This window comes from Ornithodoros turicata, chromosome 4 (assembly GCF_037126465.1).
Source record: "Ornithodoros turicata isolate Travis chromosome 4, ASM3712646v1, whole genome shotgun sequence".
Lineage (NCBI taxonomy): Eukaryota > Metazoa > Arthropoda > Arachnida > Ixodida > Argasidae > Ornithodoros > Ornithodoros turicata.
The window spans coordinates 75519135-75535227 of record NC_088204.1 but is presented as its reverse complement, the minus strand read 5'-3'; the positions used below and the strand labels follow the sequence as shown (position 1 = coordinate 75535227).

Here is a 16093-nt window from a genome sequence, read left to right as displayed (position 1 = left end):
TTGCAAACAGCTACTGATGAGAAAGTGATTTCAACCTCAACCGTCTCTGTCGTTAACGCGTTTAGCTCTTAGCGTTGGTGGTACGCAAGGTCGTGCTGAACACTGGGAGGTGGTGGGTTCGAATCCTACCGCCGGCTGTGCTGTCTGAGGTTTTCCCTGGTTTTTCCGAAGACTTTCCAGACGAATGTCGGCAATGTTCCTCCTGAAGCCGGTCCAGGACGCATACTATCCCCCCTGTCCCCCACTCCTTCCTGCTGTCCACTCTCCATCTGTCCACGTCTGTACCTCGCTCATAGCCGCCCCAGTTGCTTCGCGGAGCTAACGCGGAATTAAAAAGCAATCCTTGCCGTTAGCAAAAGCATAGTTTGTGTTATTTTGTTCCTCTAGCTACGGAGCATCATGCAAAACATAGGCGGCTTTCCATCAACAGTGACAGTTCGACGGGACGCCTCCAGTCAAGAAAGGTCTTGCTTACCCTCTGCCGTGATCTAAATGGACGGGTGAAGAATTGTTTCCGAAAATTCGAAACACTTCGTAATGGTGCCGATCCATGTTTCCTGCAACATAATAACCACATTTCAGCACATATTCCACCGTTATGCATCTGGAGTTGAAACAAGAAGTTTGTTTCTCTAAACACAGTACTTGACGAGTTATTCTGCCAGCATCTCCCACCAGTGAGGCATCAAGGATTTCACCACTCAGGGAGGGGCACCAATCCCGAAGTCGCACAGGGGAAATTTAGAATCATCAGCGGTCTCGTTTCAAAACTACACAGAGGTGCCCTGCTAGGTACTGCTCCGCAGAGGGTAGAGTGCCAGTAGAACGCAATGCATTCTGGACAGGTCCACACCGCACGTCATTCGAGACGTCACCATGCACGTGACCACGAAAATGGCCGCGTCCATGAACAGTGACCAGGCCGTTTGTAGACAACGCCATTGATGTTTCTGTGCGTTCTTTTGTAAGTTCTTGCGGCATCGGTAATTCGTTTTATCCGACATAGTTCAAGTAAAACATATTTGCGAGGGAAGCCTCATCGTGCTCGACAATCCTAGAGATGAGCTAACGGCCCCGGCTGATATAATTTGAGAGAATGGCGGATGGCTGGTAAAGACTCATAGTGCAAGCTCAACGGCACTCACTCAACAAGACTCACTGAGCCGATGCCATTCACTCAGACTTCGGAGGAATAAGCTTTGTCGCCTGAGAAGCACGTTGCAATGTACGTTGGCAAAATATATTCATCGCTCGGTTTCATGCTGATGGCAAAATGTCGGCCAGCACAAACACGAAATATAAACAGGGTCACGTGACCTCAGCACCTACAGCGTGTAACCAGGACAACATGGCGATTTTGTCACAAACAACCGCTAAGTTAGGGGTAGTTACACATCCCCGTGATTGGCAGGTGGGGTCGAAAAGCGGTGGTACAAGGCAGGCGCATGCTGGCATTCATTCGTGCAGAGGGATCTGTCTGCTACGGTCACGTGGCTACGGTTCAGCTGTACAGTTACTATGTGTATGTACCTGGGTACAGTGCTGGACGAAAGTTTACTGAACACGCTCCGGCGCATTCCTTCCTAAGGGTGACACGCAGCAGGGAATGGTAACCGAGTCACCTGTTTGGAAGTCCGTACGGTACCATTCACTGCTAGCGTGCCACTTTGAGGAAGGAATGCGCCGGGGCGCGTTCCGTAAACTTTTGCTCAGCACTGTACACCTCAAATGTATTGCAGCCTCTAGTCTTTCGCATATCCAATAACAATCCCTGGAGGATCTATGTCGCGGGCAAACTACCATGATTAAGGGAGTCCCCGGTGTTCGGGCGGTCCGCGGATTCATTTTGCTCATACGGGGATCCTTTATCAAGCATTGCAATCTCAGCACACGGCACCGGTACTGGTACTTAACGTCTCCTGCGGAAGATGACGTGCCTGATCATTTTGTACCATGCTGTCAAGTTGGTGGTGTTCTGTGCTGCCAGGTTTGCAGCCCTCGGGTCAGTAAGCGGAAAGGCTATCAACAAAGTCCGGTCTTTCAAGCACCTACCTATCAAGAAGTCCAGTATAGACATATCCATGAGATCCGGTAGCCGACGACCTCTGTTGTAAGGTGGCGTCTCCCTCACTTTATTGCAGTACTCATCGTCGATCTCCCACGAAGCTTTCCGTCGCTTATGGTATGACCTGCAACAGAACAGGAAGTTTGAGCCCACACAGCGCCATCGTAATGGTTCACGACTGGAACGTCAGAAGCCTTTACTGAAAGGTTTCTGCGCTCCAATGAGCGGTAATACATCGATACTGTTTTCAAGAACTACGAATTAACGTCATGAACTCGTATACCTGTTCCTCCTACTTACGAAAAGGAAGCGTTAAATGGGTGGGAAAGGTAGACAAGGGCGATGTACATGGAGATCACGTTAAGGGTTTGAAGCAGGCTTCAGGATATGCCTTCCACTATGATAGTCAGTGTTAAAGCACATTTGATAAATTGGCCTTCGAAGTACTGTATCTAATACCCCTGTCACACGGGCATTTCGATCCTTCTCGAATCCGATCTGCATCGAACTTCCCGAGCACGCTCGAGTTTTGACGCTGCTACACGGCCACTTTCAATGCGCATTGAATGGTTGACCTGTGCAAATGAATAAACGGAACTCATTAATTTCGCCTTTCCTATATAACAGCGATATTAGTGGTAATTTATCGTATACCGATGTAAGCATCATTTGTAGCTTCGCGCGCATGTCCGTCTTAAGTTATGACAGTTCACCGGGATCGAGGATGCAAATGGCGGCCGTCGAGCCGTCTTGAAATTCTCAATCCTGTTATGGGAACTGTCTTGAGTCAAGCAGGATCAAAGTTCGATCCTGCTTGGAAGCGGCCGTGTAGCACCACCCGATCTGCATTGGGTTCAAGCAGGTTCGGTCGAGCAGGATCGAAAATGCCCGTGGGGTATAACGCACTCAATCGAGAAATAAGAATCTGAATCACGCGCGCTGCAAGTTGGTGGCAGTTGTGCCAGTTCTTGTTGGTGCGATAACATCACGGTGGCGTTACCAACTGTCTACTCAAACTGCCTATGGACTCGTGCTTTTCTCGTAACCGCGATACCGGAGCTGCCATATTGAACATGACCACGAATGCCACTCAGCTGCGCGCTGCCCCACAGAATGCAAAGAGATGCATATCATAGGCTGAGCTCCAGGATGAAGAACACGCATACGCACGCAGCTGCATGCACGCATTGGAACGCAATAGTGTGTACTGGACTTATATACATATTCGCATGCCATTGAGCCTGGTTCACATTATTGCGTTCCAACGCGTGCGCGCATCTACGTGAACATTCCTCTTTTACCCGAAGTGCGGCCAATGCGTTCTGTGGGGCGACGCACAAGTTGACTATCACGGCAACACGCACGCGTTCGCACGCAGTTGAACGCACTCGTGTAAACCGGGATGTCGCGCTTGACGCAACAGAATGTTGGATAACTGAATCCAACAGAACAGTACAGTACGTTGGATAGAACGAGATAGAATAGAACGATATAGAACGGATAGAAACAGAACAGTATGTTGGATAACCGAATATAGTACTATTTCAGGTCACTCAGTCCGCCTTTATGTATTTCTGCGCCAGCTGTCCAAATGCAGGTGTGACCTCCCTCCACCATGCCAGCGACCGCCAGCAATAAAGCTACAAAGGTAATCCAAAACAAACGAAAGTACAAGTAACATCGCTCACAGGCAAGTAATTGACAACGCTGCCGCGTATATTGGGCCACAGATCAATGCCTTGTCGCTCCCTGAAGAGCGATGATAGACAAGCCCTCGCTGTGTTAGCGCACAGGTAATAAAAAAAAGGTTAACTGAATAAAAGCGAGAGACGCGGTACGGCTGATGTGAAATCTCGTCCGACAATACCAGTGCATGGTCCCTGCTTCGAATGTGTTGTCCTACTCATTTCACGCAGAACTGTCGCTCACCGGCAACACGCGGTACGAGGGTACGTACCCAAGTTTGAACTTACCGTCTCCAGGGGTGCCTCCACACCTTACGGGGCGCTAGTTCTTTCGATGGAAGAAATGCCGCAAAGCTGCCTTCTAGTGTGTCTGGATGGCCACAGATGGCATGGGCCGTGTCACAGTAGTAGCTACATCGTCCATGGAAGCATAAGTTATTGGCTACAGGGAAAAAGGTGCCGAGCTATAGCTGAGCCAACATGGAGAGTTTCAAATTTCAGGAAAAAGAATAAGCGTCAAGAACATTGTGTAACGATCACTGCAAAGAGAGTACTGAGATAGGGTAAGTAGTAAATAATAGTAGTAGTGACATAACTCACCAGGCGAAACGAAGAATGTTTTGAGAATAGCGTCATCCGCTATGGCGTAGATCTCTGACGTCATGTTCAGAACTCTCCCTACAACCGGCGGAGCACGACGAAATCCCAGCACCCTGTGAACACAAAATGGACAATCACCTGTCATCACGTGTCGCTCAGAGGGATGAAAGGATGAAGATAGGCGATTATACCTGAAAAAGAAAAAAAAGGGGGGGGGGGGGTAACATTCGAACCAGCCCAAGCAGCAAAATGTACTGAAAGTCGAGTGCAATAGGGGTGGCCGTGTAGGTGGAAGTCCTTGAACAGACTCGTGAAACTAAAGAACATTGATAAGACACATACCGTCCACCCCTATTGCACTCGACTTTCAGTACATTGTGCTGCTTGGGAGTAGAGCATCGGCATGCGATAAAAGACCGTGCCCCATTTCACGACATTTTTCTTTGTTAAGAAGCATTGCTTACAGCTGCTCGTGTTTATATTTGAGAATATGCAAAAAAAAAAACAAATAAGAGAAAAACGTTATGCAGAAAGGTTGGTCGCACAAAAGTAGGGCCTGCTACTATGCATACGTGGCTTCTTTGCTGCTAAGATTTGAACTGGATGGTACACACACACACACAAAAGTAGGGGTGTCCAGTTTGTGGAATAAAGCGAAATGCACCGCACCAGCAACGCTGCAACTAAGTGTTTACCTAAGGACTAAGTAGCACTTTCAGGCCTTGCCTACGGACGAAAGCAAACATACACAACCGCTTTCGTTCCCGGGCAGCACGCTGGGGAAAGTGCTCAGTGCCTGCAAGTGCCGCACAGGTGGTACACTTAGTTGAATTATTTTTATTATTATTTTTAGCTTCTTCATCCCAAGCACTTCAATTGTACGTATAGAAGTGGTGTTGGGAATTCGCCGACTTCAACGAGATTAGCTTTTGCCGCCGTCGCCTTCGGGATCTATAGGCAGATTTTGAGGCCGCGCAATCGCAATACTAGTCAACTGCTTTCCACTGTTACGACTACTTCCATGGAGAACAGGAAGGATGTGGTGTAGCGTCCTTACTCCAAGGACGCTGTGAACGTTCCGAAGATCTTTCTGCGGTGGACCCCAGGTCGCACCGGCCAAGCGTACATCGTAACGCGTTCACGTACCCTAGCATCTTGTTCCGCAGGGATCGTATACTTCGGCAGATCACTGGACGCCACTATGAATGATATGACTTCAAGGTTACCCTTGTTGATTGGCGTACGGCAGAGCTCTGTCATATCTGCGCCGTCGAAACGGGACCGTCACTAACTCCTCAGGCGACAGCCCTCGACAGGCGACTTATTCTGTCATATGAGTAATAGACCGCTCTGTTGAATGCGCTAGTACGATGCTGAAGTCCATACGCAAATGTAATTGGCATGTAAAGGTAACTTCACATATAGAGAAATCATATCTGGAATGCCGGCCATGTCAACAAGGTGCTATAAACGCTACCTCGCGGCACCCCACACGTAACTGAGAATTTGTCGATAGACCCGTCGGTGGTCTGCAGAAAAAAATGTGTGATTTTTAAGATAATATTGAATCCAAGAGTGCGTCGCTCCACGAATTCCTGCGAAAGGGAGACCTCTTATGACAGCAAAGCGAGTGACACGGTCGAATGATTTGCAGATGTAAAGAAACAATGGTGCGGTGATCTTGCACCGGCTCTTCAAGCGTTGGATCGGCGTTACGCTCAAGGTCCAGAACGCTGCACCGTCGACAGACTCTGCGGACGTTGACTTTACGGAAACGACGTCCCAAAGAACGCTCTCCAAATACCAGTCTAAACGAGCACGGGCCATTCTCTGCAAAGCTTTACCCAACGTAACCTGTCACGCACTCGTGCGAGTACAGGACACGAACACACAGCGCGTTGACGGTGCGGTGTTCCTCAGGGGCCCGTGCTTGTAACGGGAACGGCTGCCAGTACGAGACGATGCCTTTAAACGTGAGTCTGATCATACGAGGTCGTACTGGTCCCAGAAGGAATATCAGAAGGACTATGGGAACTAAGGGATACTTTGGAATTCCGGGGAATTCACGTCGTGAGACAAGTGTGGCCAGGAGCCAAGATGGCATATCGCCGCAGGCAAGCTGGTGGATCATATCCATGATGACTTGAGCAACGAAGAAACACGACACACAGCTCTTGAGCTCTCGTCTGTCACTACGTTGCCCAAGCCACAGAGGTCTGTCAGAGCCAACAGTCTTCCCTATCAAAGTGTCGCTGACGGACAGTGGTATTGGATACATCACACAGCAATAGTGAGGACACGTCTTGAGACTTTGAGTGAAGTTTCTCAAAAATACGGAGTAAAATAAATGTCATCTTTCTCCAAGTGACCCTCTATAGCACACGTAACATGTCGTACAATGATGGACATGGTACCATACGGACTTATAAACAGGTGACTGGGTTACCTAGGCACATGTCTGTAAGTCCGTACGGCCCCTTTCGCTGCTAACGCGTCACTCTGAGGAAGGAATGAGGAGCATGTTCCGTAAACTTTTGTCCAGCACTGTCCATTCAGCACAAAATGACCAATGGCTAATGTGTTGGTGCTGTAACTGCAGGCTGTCCTCTCGCAACTCGCAAGTCATTGTGCAGTGTCTACGTGCTCAATGGCCAACGAGTATTTATGCCTGTGCGCAATGACATACACGTATTTCAGACTTACCGGTCCAGATGGAAGGTTGCAATCTCACTGTTGTGTCGCTCGAAGTCGACAAAGTAAAAATGATTCGGTTCTGTCTCGCGATCCCGAGGAAATCTGGAAGTGGAAATAAAAACAGTGACATAAAGCACTCGCGGGTTAAACCGTGCTATAGAAGGAGGCCATAACCCACATCATTCCAGCAAAGCAATCTACACCCTAACAAACAGTCTTTTGAAGTGATCCAGAAGTGTTTACTGAGGCCGGAGCACCCCGGGCTGTTGACCCACAATTCGCACGAACTTTTAACACATCACACCTAACCCTTTAAATAACATGCCAATGAGGGAGACGGTGCCCACAAGAAGAACAGTCTCTGTTCGAAATATCGGCGGTTTTCGTCCTGAGGCAATTCCCTTCATATTAAAAACATTGAATTTCAAATACCTCATCATTATCTTATCACAGGGTTCTCTTACGCTACAGCTCCAAAACGGCAAACTCGTTTAAAAGTACTCACTGAGAGCGTCTACCGTACAATCAGGGTGGAGTAACATTCAGTTAATGACCCGTATGAACGATACCACTCTCCTCATTAATCGCCACGCCTATTTTCCTCACCCACCCTCCCAAAAGGAAGAAGAAACCTCACTAATATATGCGCCATTACGAAGGGCCTCGTACACGCGAATGAAACACATTGTATGCAACGACCCCTAGCGGCCACTTGCTTCATTATGCGGTCGCTCCTTCGCCGACACGTGCCTGCACGCCAAATTAGGCGGGAAGTTGTTTAGCTGCAGACAACTATGGCGGGGAACCCAAACAATGTTGTCATAGTAGAGAGTCACGCACTCGGGTCATGGTGTCGAAGTACCATTCACGAAGCGACAAAAAACAAAATGGCGTAGATGGGAACTTGGTCACGTTTCGCGCTAAACGGACTGGCGAGCAAAAGAGGCTCTAGTGGGGATTCGCTTGATTATTGTGTGTGCGCGCTCGGGTCTCTTGCGGGTCTTTGCACTGGTATGCGAAGAAGTGAGACGGGAACAAAAAAAAAAAAAAACTCGTCTGGCTCTGTCGACATGCTATGTTGTGAAAGTGTCGTCCGGCGAGGGTTATTTCAGGGTTTAAAGTTCAGTGTATCGTTCTGTCATCCCGAATGTCAACACCTGCATCACAGTGCTGGATGCTATAGTGCATGGTGTCTGGCTACTCAAATTGTGACTTTGCACGGCGTGGAGTGATTAGTTATTTATACGTAGCGATGGGGTAACGTTGACATTTAAAGACGTCGTGCTCCAGATTTTTAATCTCGTGACGTGCAGCATACAGGCTGAATAAGGTTGTGAAACCTGAAAGTTGAACCTTCCTATGCGAGGGAAGATGAAACAGATGATGACACTCAATATATTATGGGAAATAAGTAGCAACGGCACCTTTTCGTTTAAATTGTGCTTTTTCCAATGTCTTTTTTTTTCTTTCTGATGTACATGCTGCAGTACTTCGGTTTATTTTTAAATTAAGATATACACGTAACCGTTCACAGCGTTGTCCACTGCCAGCAGATTTTCTTCTATTTCCCCATCATTTTTATTGATTTTATTTATTTATTTGCAAATACTGCAGACGGCAACTGCCGTTTAGGCAGGAGAGGGTTCATTCTCAGGAAATATGGCTCTGCTAAGGCTCTGCTCGAAAGTACTGAGATTCATGTTCAATTCCAATTTTATGGCCACTGATTTAAGGATTAGTAATTAATTACGATGATTTTAATGATTATCATTATGATAATTATAATGATTGATAACAATTAATTGACTGATTTAATGACCATTGAAGGCAGCCCTTGTGGCAGGAGTATGATACATTATTTCATGACTTATCCTCGTAGAGTCGTGCAAAGAGAGGCAAGAGGAGCAATAATCTTTATTCATGTATAAGTTGCCCATACAGAGAGAACAGAACTTTTAGACGAAGCTATCTTGCGTCGATAGTGCAGCGGTTCTAATTCTAATTGTCTTATCATATCAGATACAGACGACATTCGACGATTTTTAGTATCAGTTCTTTTTTCTTTCTTTTCTTTTCTTTCTTCAGAGGCACCCAAACATCAAGTACAAAGATATACTCCAGTTTTCACTCACCTCATAGGTTTGAAAAGCGCTTGGCCCCCATTTTCGTAGTCGATCAGCAATTTCAGCTGCGTCCCGCCCTCCTTTAATCCTGTGCACACGTTGTATGCGGACCATTAGAGTCATCACCCAGGACATATCATTAGTCACAGTACTGCATAGCGGATGAGCCCATGCGTGTCGTCCGTTCTGCTAAGCAACGGTCACAGCGGCAGAACTGACGCGATAAGGATTCGTGGGGATTAATTATACGAATGTGCCCTGGCAACACTGAGTCCACTCCTAATTGCTAGGCAGACGACGCATAACGCGCGACCTTGAAAAAATTTATGCCGTTCCGCGTTGGCAACATATCTTTTGGGAAGAGGAACGGTATTATCAGGCAGGGGTTAATGGCATTACTTCCTGCATCGCAAGTTCGTTTCGGTTTTGTTTTGCTGGTTGTAGCTGTGCGGCATGGTACAGGGTTGCCAGACGCTCACTCTGAAAGCACACGGAATACGGGTCGGGGGATTGAGGGGGGTGAGCGAATGCTTACCAACGTGAACGATTGGCATGGTTGCTATGTCGCGGAGTAAGTTGTCCACCAAATCCGAATTGGCAGCGTAGAGGTAGTCACGTGATATGCTTGTCTGGAACTTCTCCCAGAAGGTCATGTTTGGCCTTTTTGGAAAAAAATAAACAAAAAAACAAAATGAACTGACTGTAATGAGCGGAAGCATGAGTAAACTGTAGCGATAAAGTAGTTTTATTGAGAAGGTGACTGTTGATCACAAAAACACTGACGAAGACAAAGCCTCTTGTCTTCTAATAATAATGGCAACGTGATGTAACACATAGTATGACGACATGCTGCACTAATTAGGTAGGACTGAGGATAATTTCTTGCGTTTGTCCCGTGCTACAGTTTGCAATACAACGACCGCCTGAGGTTCTTTTCACGTGCGTTGGAAGTCTCCGAGGCACGCCGCTGGAAGAAATGTTTACTTCCCCACATTGCAACTGTCTCCGGCCGGGATTGAACCCGCGATCTTGAGCTCAGCAAGCCAACACGTTACCGACTAAACTACCGAGGAGGACTGCCCACGATTCTCCTTCTTGATGACGATACATCTTGGCCACGACTGCGCCGTTTTCACATCTCTCGCTCGGATGGTTACCCGTCTTGCGGGATGTGTGGAACGATCGAGCACTGTTTCAGGCGTCGCCATGTTTCTCTTTTGCTGTGGCGCAGGTTACGACAGTCGCCTGGGCTACCGTGCGGTTGTTATAACTGTTGTCTGGCATTATTAACTGCGGGGAAAATCTTTCCAAGTTTGAATCCGTCATTGTTGGCCATCCTTCGATGACCCAGACTTCGAAGACGCAACTAGTTTTCTGGCTGTCAGGGCAGGGCTTCGTAGTCACATCATCCGTGATGAAGCACTATACGGCCTCACGGAGTGCTCTCGACTTCTCGTCTTGGTGAGCGGCAAATAGTGTTCTAGCCAGCTCGCTAGGACTGTACTGCCCTCCGCAGCGACTCTCCCGTGTTTGGATTGTTCGCTTGGTTCGGCTTGTTCGAAAAGCAAACTCCCCGAGGGAGTGTTCTTATCTGACATGTGGGACTGTAATGTAAGGTATGGTTAGAGTCTGTGCAAAGTGTGCTACCACCATAGGTACTTCTCCTGCTTGATGACCATACACATGGGTCTACCCACCGTGGGTCTACCTTCGGTTGGAGTTGTTCTTCAGTATGTAGGTTTGAGTTAGGGTACACGTGAAGGGGTCTACCTTCATAGCTATGTTCCTTACTTGGTGACAATACACAATACACGGATGCTTCTGGTGTCTCTGTCCCTTTAATCCTGCCCGAAACTACAAGTGCCCCGTCACGGCCCGTTGTGGTCGTCATGGGGCAGCCTACTCGAGCTGGTTGACATCATGATGGTAACCTTGTATTCACACGAAAGGGCATTCCCCAGAATACAGCGGAAAATGCAAAAAACGTCATAGCTTTCGCTGTTACGTGAGCGTGAGCACTCAACGCCGTGTCGTCACGTGGGGAATATCCTGCTACACAGCCACAAGATATTTCGTAGCAGACGACAGGAAAGGACGCTGACGGTGTCGTCTGCTATGAATGGCGCCGTGTGAATGCTGGACTCATGGGATGGGACGGAACGTCGACCCTGTGAACAGTGTTTTCGCTTTTCCTTCCACTAGAATCTTCCGTGAGGATGTCCTCCGTGTGAAGACACGGTAACCAGAGGACGAAGAGGGCATGTTGGTTAAACGTATAGGGCTACATGATGAAAGAACGCGAAGACGACCACATGCTTCTTTGCAGCACTTGGTGAGACTAACAGATCTCCCAGAGGGCGAGACTTCTTTCAGGGTCTCTTGGAGAGTGGCTGGCGCATGATCACTGCTGGAGCTTGGTTAGATGCTCGGCGTGCCTGCTTCCAGTGGAAGCTGGCTCACGGTATGCTTCCTGCGCGGTCGACCTCCGATGTGTGTCGCTTCAACCGCTGTGCAGCATGTGGGGTTTCCTGTATTATCTGCCTTCCAATGACAGGACCATATTCAGTTTTGTCGCACGGAACAACCAGAAGTAGTTCGCCTTGCTGGTTAGGCAAATTAGCTTGCATGTGCGAACCCGGCGCCACTTAGCCTTCGGTGGCCCAGTCTATGCTAGCTCGGGTTGCCTTGAGACCATTCGACCAGATCTCCGTGTGCACTTGGCACGCGAGCAGAGCATGTATGGAACCTAGTGTGCTGCCGCCGATGGTAGTCACCAACACGTCTTTTTCACCATGCCCGAGCTGAATGGGACATCATGTTCTGGTCGCCGATCTGGGACTGTACGAGCCTCGGGAGGGACTCTTCCTGAGATCTGAATTTCTCGCATAATCTCGCGGGTACGCACAGCAATCCCACTTGGAATAGCGTTGTTCTCCAGAGCCGGTGTCCATATGAAGTAACTACATCCTGTGGTAGGTTCCCTACCTGATCACACGACACTAACATAAACCTCCAGACTCCGTCTTCATGGTGTACACAACGTGTCAATATATTCAGGTACGTTGCGACGTTGTAGCCTTGTTGCACGTCGCATATTTCGTGTAACACCGTCCTGTCTCTGCTCTGGCCAGCTATACGGCCCGCTGAAGCCCCATGAGTCCACATTAAGTCACTAGTCTCTCGTGCTGCCGTGTGACCACTTCATCATATGTACCGCAACACTACCATACACTTTAATACCAAACCAGAAAGAAAAAAAAACACTTACGTGATCTCAATGTCGAGCAGGTGCCCGATGGTAGGGTTGTACCGCGACGTATTCGGCAGGGCGCCACTGTGACGTACGCGAGGGTTCAGCACAAGGGCCATCAAGTCCTCGAAGAGATCTGGTGCTAGCTCCTGGACCGTCGGCTTTGACGTTTTAGAAGTGGCTTTCCGTAGGGATTCAGGAGGATGCGCGCCGGAGTCGTCTGCTTGCAGGGACTTTGCAGACGTTCCCTCGTGCGATACTTTGTTGAGGAGTTTCTTGTGGCCAAACCTCGCCTGATCCGGCGCGGCCTGTTGGTTTCAGTAATCGCCCAGTTACTCATTTTCTGTTACGTGAAGCACACAAACACAAGAAATGCGCGGGAAGCGCTCTTTTGGGAATAAAAGCAATAGCAGCAGGGAACGCTGAATAGTATTTTTAATTTGTTTTTAATTTGCCAGAAAAAATGCGGTGATACGGATAGGTGCGACGTCTGGTGGGAAATAATCCCCAATTTGTTAAAGCAACTGTGATCTACGTTCCCGACTGGCTTATTATTATTATTGCTGAAGAGTTGCTTGAGCTTGCTGCTCATGATGACTACGTAGCCGACTTCTTGCGTTTTCGATCTAGTGTTATGCGCGTGCAATGTAGTTTTACTGCCGCACTTGACTAGCAATCCGCAGTTGGTGACGACTTGGACACAGTGTTGCCCATTTAAAAAAAAAATATGAGGGCAATTGTGACGAAAATTGTGACGTACGTAAGACTACCGATGACTCATGCTATCGAATATGATTTGCTGAGATTGCAGCTGTACTGCTTTGGAGTACCTTTAAGGTACTCCCAAACAGAGAAAATGAATCCACAACCTACCACTTGGCGTCGTCCAGATCTCCGCTGTCTCGTACCGTAAATGTAAGAATTTGCGACACTAAGAAGTTTGCGACGCTTTCGGCAAAAAGTGGGGACAGAGAAGGGGTTCACGTACTGTTCTTACCTGACGATCAAGCGGCGGAGCAGCGAAGAACCGCTGGTGACTGAGGAAGATCTCATCGGGTCCACGTGACCTGTGGACGAGGCCGACGAAGACTAGAGCACAGGCAACAAGTAAGATCGTCGAAAGGAGGCGCTGTTTCAGTTTGACTCCGCGACACAAGCACCGGTAAAATGGGTTCCACGAAGAAGTCGACTCAGTAGCGGTGATGGACGAAGCGGGTAGCAGAACACGATAGGGGGCCCCTTCAGGGTTCTTGCTCCCCAGGGCCCCCGACTCCAAGTCACGGAGCACCAGTTTGTCTCCAACGCCGCCGGTCCCAGCAGGTTCTGCGCAAGGCAGGGAACATATCCGGTTATGAGGCTACAGCTGAGCACGACTGTGAAGCATGTGCAAATGCTGCATATATACCTGCGGGATCATCTACAGCTCTCCGCCCCATAGTATCTCTGTGCATGTGCGACTGCCATTTTATTACATTGCCCCTGAGTCTTCTAATCTTTTGCTACATATACAGGGTGTCTTTTTTTTTCGATACAGATTTTTCATAAAAAAAAAAAAACTATAAGGGCTATAGACATCCTGTTTTCACTTCTATCATCTCTGGGCCGGCGGACGTTCTTGGCCATCTGTTGCTCAACCGTCGAATTACCTACAAATCGTAAATTAACTTTTAAATTATAAAAGCTACGAAGGGTCCCAATGAGAACTTCCGTTCCCTTCGCTCACCTGATACCATAACCGTTTTCAGAACAAAAATCCGTTCGATAGATACAAGTTCGATTTCTCTACAGTAACCTCACAGCAAAAAGTAGCAGTTAAAATGTGAATAAATTAACGCGTGGTACCTACCCTAACGACACTCTTCGTCCTACGTATTCGGCACCTACACAGAGAGCAAATAGATACGCTACGCTTTAGAGTAGACATCATAAAAGATGACGTTGTGCTTCTCTACAGATTATTATTTGCACATCTAACACTGTTTTTTTGCGGACCGAGGGGGTGAGGTTGCAGACAGTGACCTCCTCATAGGCCTGGCGAAATTTTTAGGTTGCAGGGTACGCCTCACTTGACTTTGCTTTTATTGTATTTTAATTAACATCAAGCAGACATTTTAACACGGTTGTGGAAGCACCGGAAGGAGTGGTAAACAGCAGGGGCTGAGGCGCGGAGTTGTCGCCCCCAATATGGGACGGCAGCGCTGAGGCTCACCGCGTGGTTCTTGGCTTCGCCCAGGTCCCCCAAGGTCGCCATTTTCCCATGTATTTGTTCCTATCCCGATGCGTGCAATGCCGGAGGCCACCCATAGATACCCCATTGTTACCAGACGTTGGCTTGCGTTTGATTGTAGCGCGCTAAAGATCCAGTTGAAGCACAATCCAAGCCATGCCAAGTCACCGAAGGAGAAATGGACGACTGCGCCTGCGGCGCCTGGTACGACAGGTACGCTATGTGATGCACGCAGCCGTGCACTAGATCCTTCCGATCGCTCAACACGTTTAAAAACGGGACCAAAAAGTGAAACACGACACAGAAAGTCGTTATACGCGTTTTATTTGGACATATAAAGACTAGATTCATTCGCAGAAACAACAAAAACATTTTGCCGCTAAACTTGGAAACTAAGCGCGGAACGGCAACAGTGGGGTATCTAGCGGCGGCCTTCTTCGTTGCACGCTTTTCCGGGTGAGTTTGGGGGACCTGATTCGCCCTGTTAGCATACTCGGCTATAAAGAGATTAAATTATGGCTCATTCTACGGCACGACAGTAACGAGATCAGCCGGAGAGAAAGGAGACGCATGAAATGAGCTAGACGAGATGTAGCGACGCTTGCGTTTTCTAGGAGCCGAAAGAAGGCCATATTTGTTTGTCTCAGACCCCATAATGCAAATGTTTGTCGCGTCTGTGCAAGGCATACGTGCAGCTATTCATCCCTTCAGCTCTATGAGCTTACATTATAGTTTACGTATTATGCAGGGTGTTTCAACGAAGTCTCCCGGGCTGATATAATTCGTAAACAGGTGGCGCCATCGAAGAACTTCTCTTTTATTTGCTGAAGATCCTTGGGACATCAGCCATGAACTGAGTAGTGAGCGGCTCATTTGCATAGGCTCACTAATTAAATGAACGTCCTAACTTTTAAATTTTACTTCGCACGCTTACGGAACATCTGTTTTACATATCGGGACTTTCAGCGAAAAATATTCCAAGAAACAAAAAACGCGTCGACGTTTAGTGACTTTTTTTTTGAATAATTAATCGGTTTCGGTTTACATATTTCTCGCGCGGAGCAGCGCACCAATGCGCGGTTTGGATCAGCTATCCGGCTGTCAATTTCGTGTTCATCCGCCTGGTTCAAGCAAGGGTGCGACGAAAGATTAGGAACAGCCTCAATAGACGCGACTGCCCAAGCAGCACAATGTACTGAAAGTCGAGTGCAATAGGGGTGGACGGTATGTGTCTTATCGATGTTCCTTAGTTTCACGAGTCCGTTAAAGGCCTTCCACCTACCCGTCCACCCCTATTGCACCCGACTTTCAGTACATTTTGCTGCTTGGATGGTATCCCTTCTCAACGCGAATGGTAAACAGCGCTGGTGGGTCTGTCGGTCCGTTGGCCAGATAGCGAGCTCTTATCATGGATGATGACGAATGCGCTGTGTACTAGTACAGAGGGGT

At 48.1% G+C, this 16093-nt stretch overlaps 1 protein-coding gene across 3 annotated transcripts in view; it reads right to left on the bottom strand.

Annotated features, from left to right (window-relative positions):
- The window catches only part of LOC135391893 (extracellular serine/threonine protein CG31145-like), a 110844-nt gene that overhangs the window by 3628 nt on the left and 91123 nt on the right, over window positions 1-16093 (bottom strand). For all 3 annotated transcript variants that reach the window (XM_064622423.1, XM_064622422.1, XM_064622424.1), the window contains exons 3-11: window positions 13415-13740; window positions 12436-12725; window positions 9703-9827; window positions 9177-9255; window positions 7054-7146; window positions 4351-4463; window positions 4039-4192; window positions 2053-2189; window positions 476-557 (exon numbers count right to left, since the gene is read on the bottom strand). In XM_064622423.1, the coding sequence (XP_064478493.1) occupies window positions 476-557; window positions 2053-2189; window positions 4039-4192; window positions 4351-4463; window positions 7054-7146; window positions 9177-9255; window positions 9703-9827; window positions 12436-12536 (884 nt within the window). In that variant the 5' untranslated portion in view covers window positions 12537-12725; window positions 13415-13740. The remainder of the gene's footprint in view (window positions 1-475; window positions 558-2052; window positions 2190-4038; window positions 4193-4350; window positions 4464-7053; window positions 7147-9176; window positions 9256-9702; window positions 9828-12435; window positions 12726-13414; window positions 13741-16093) is intronic.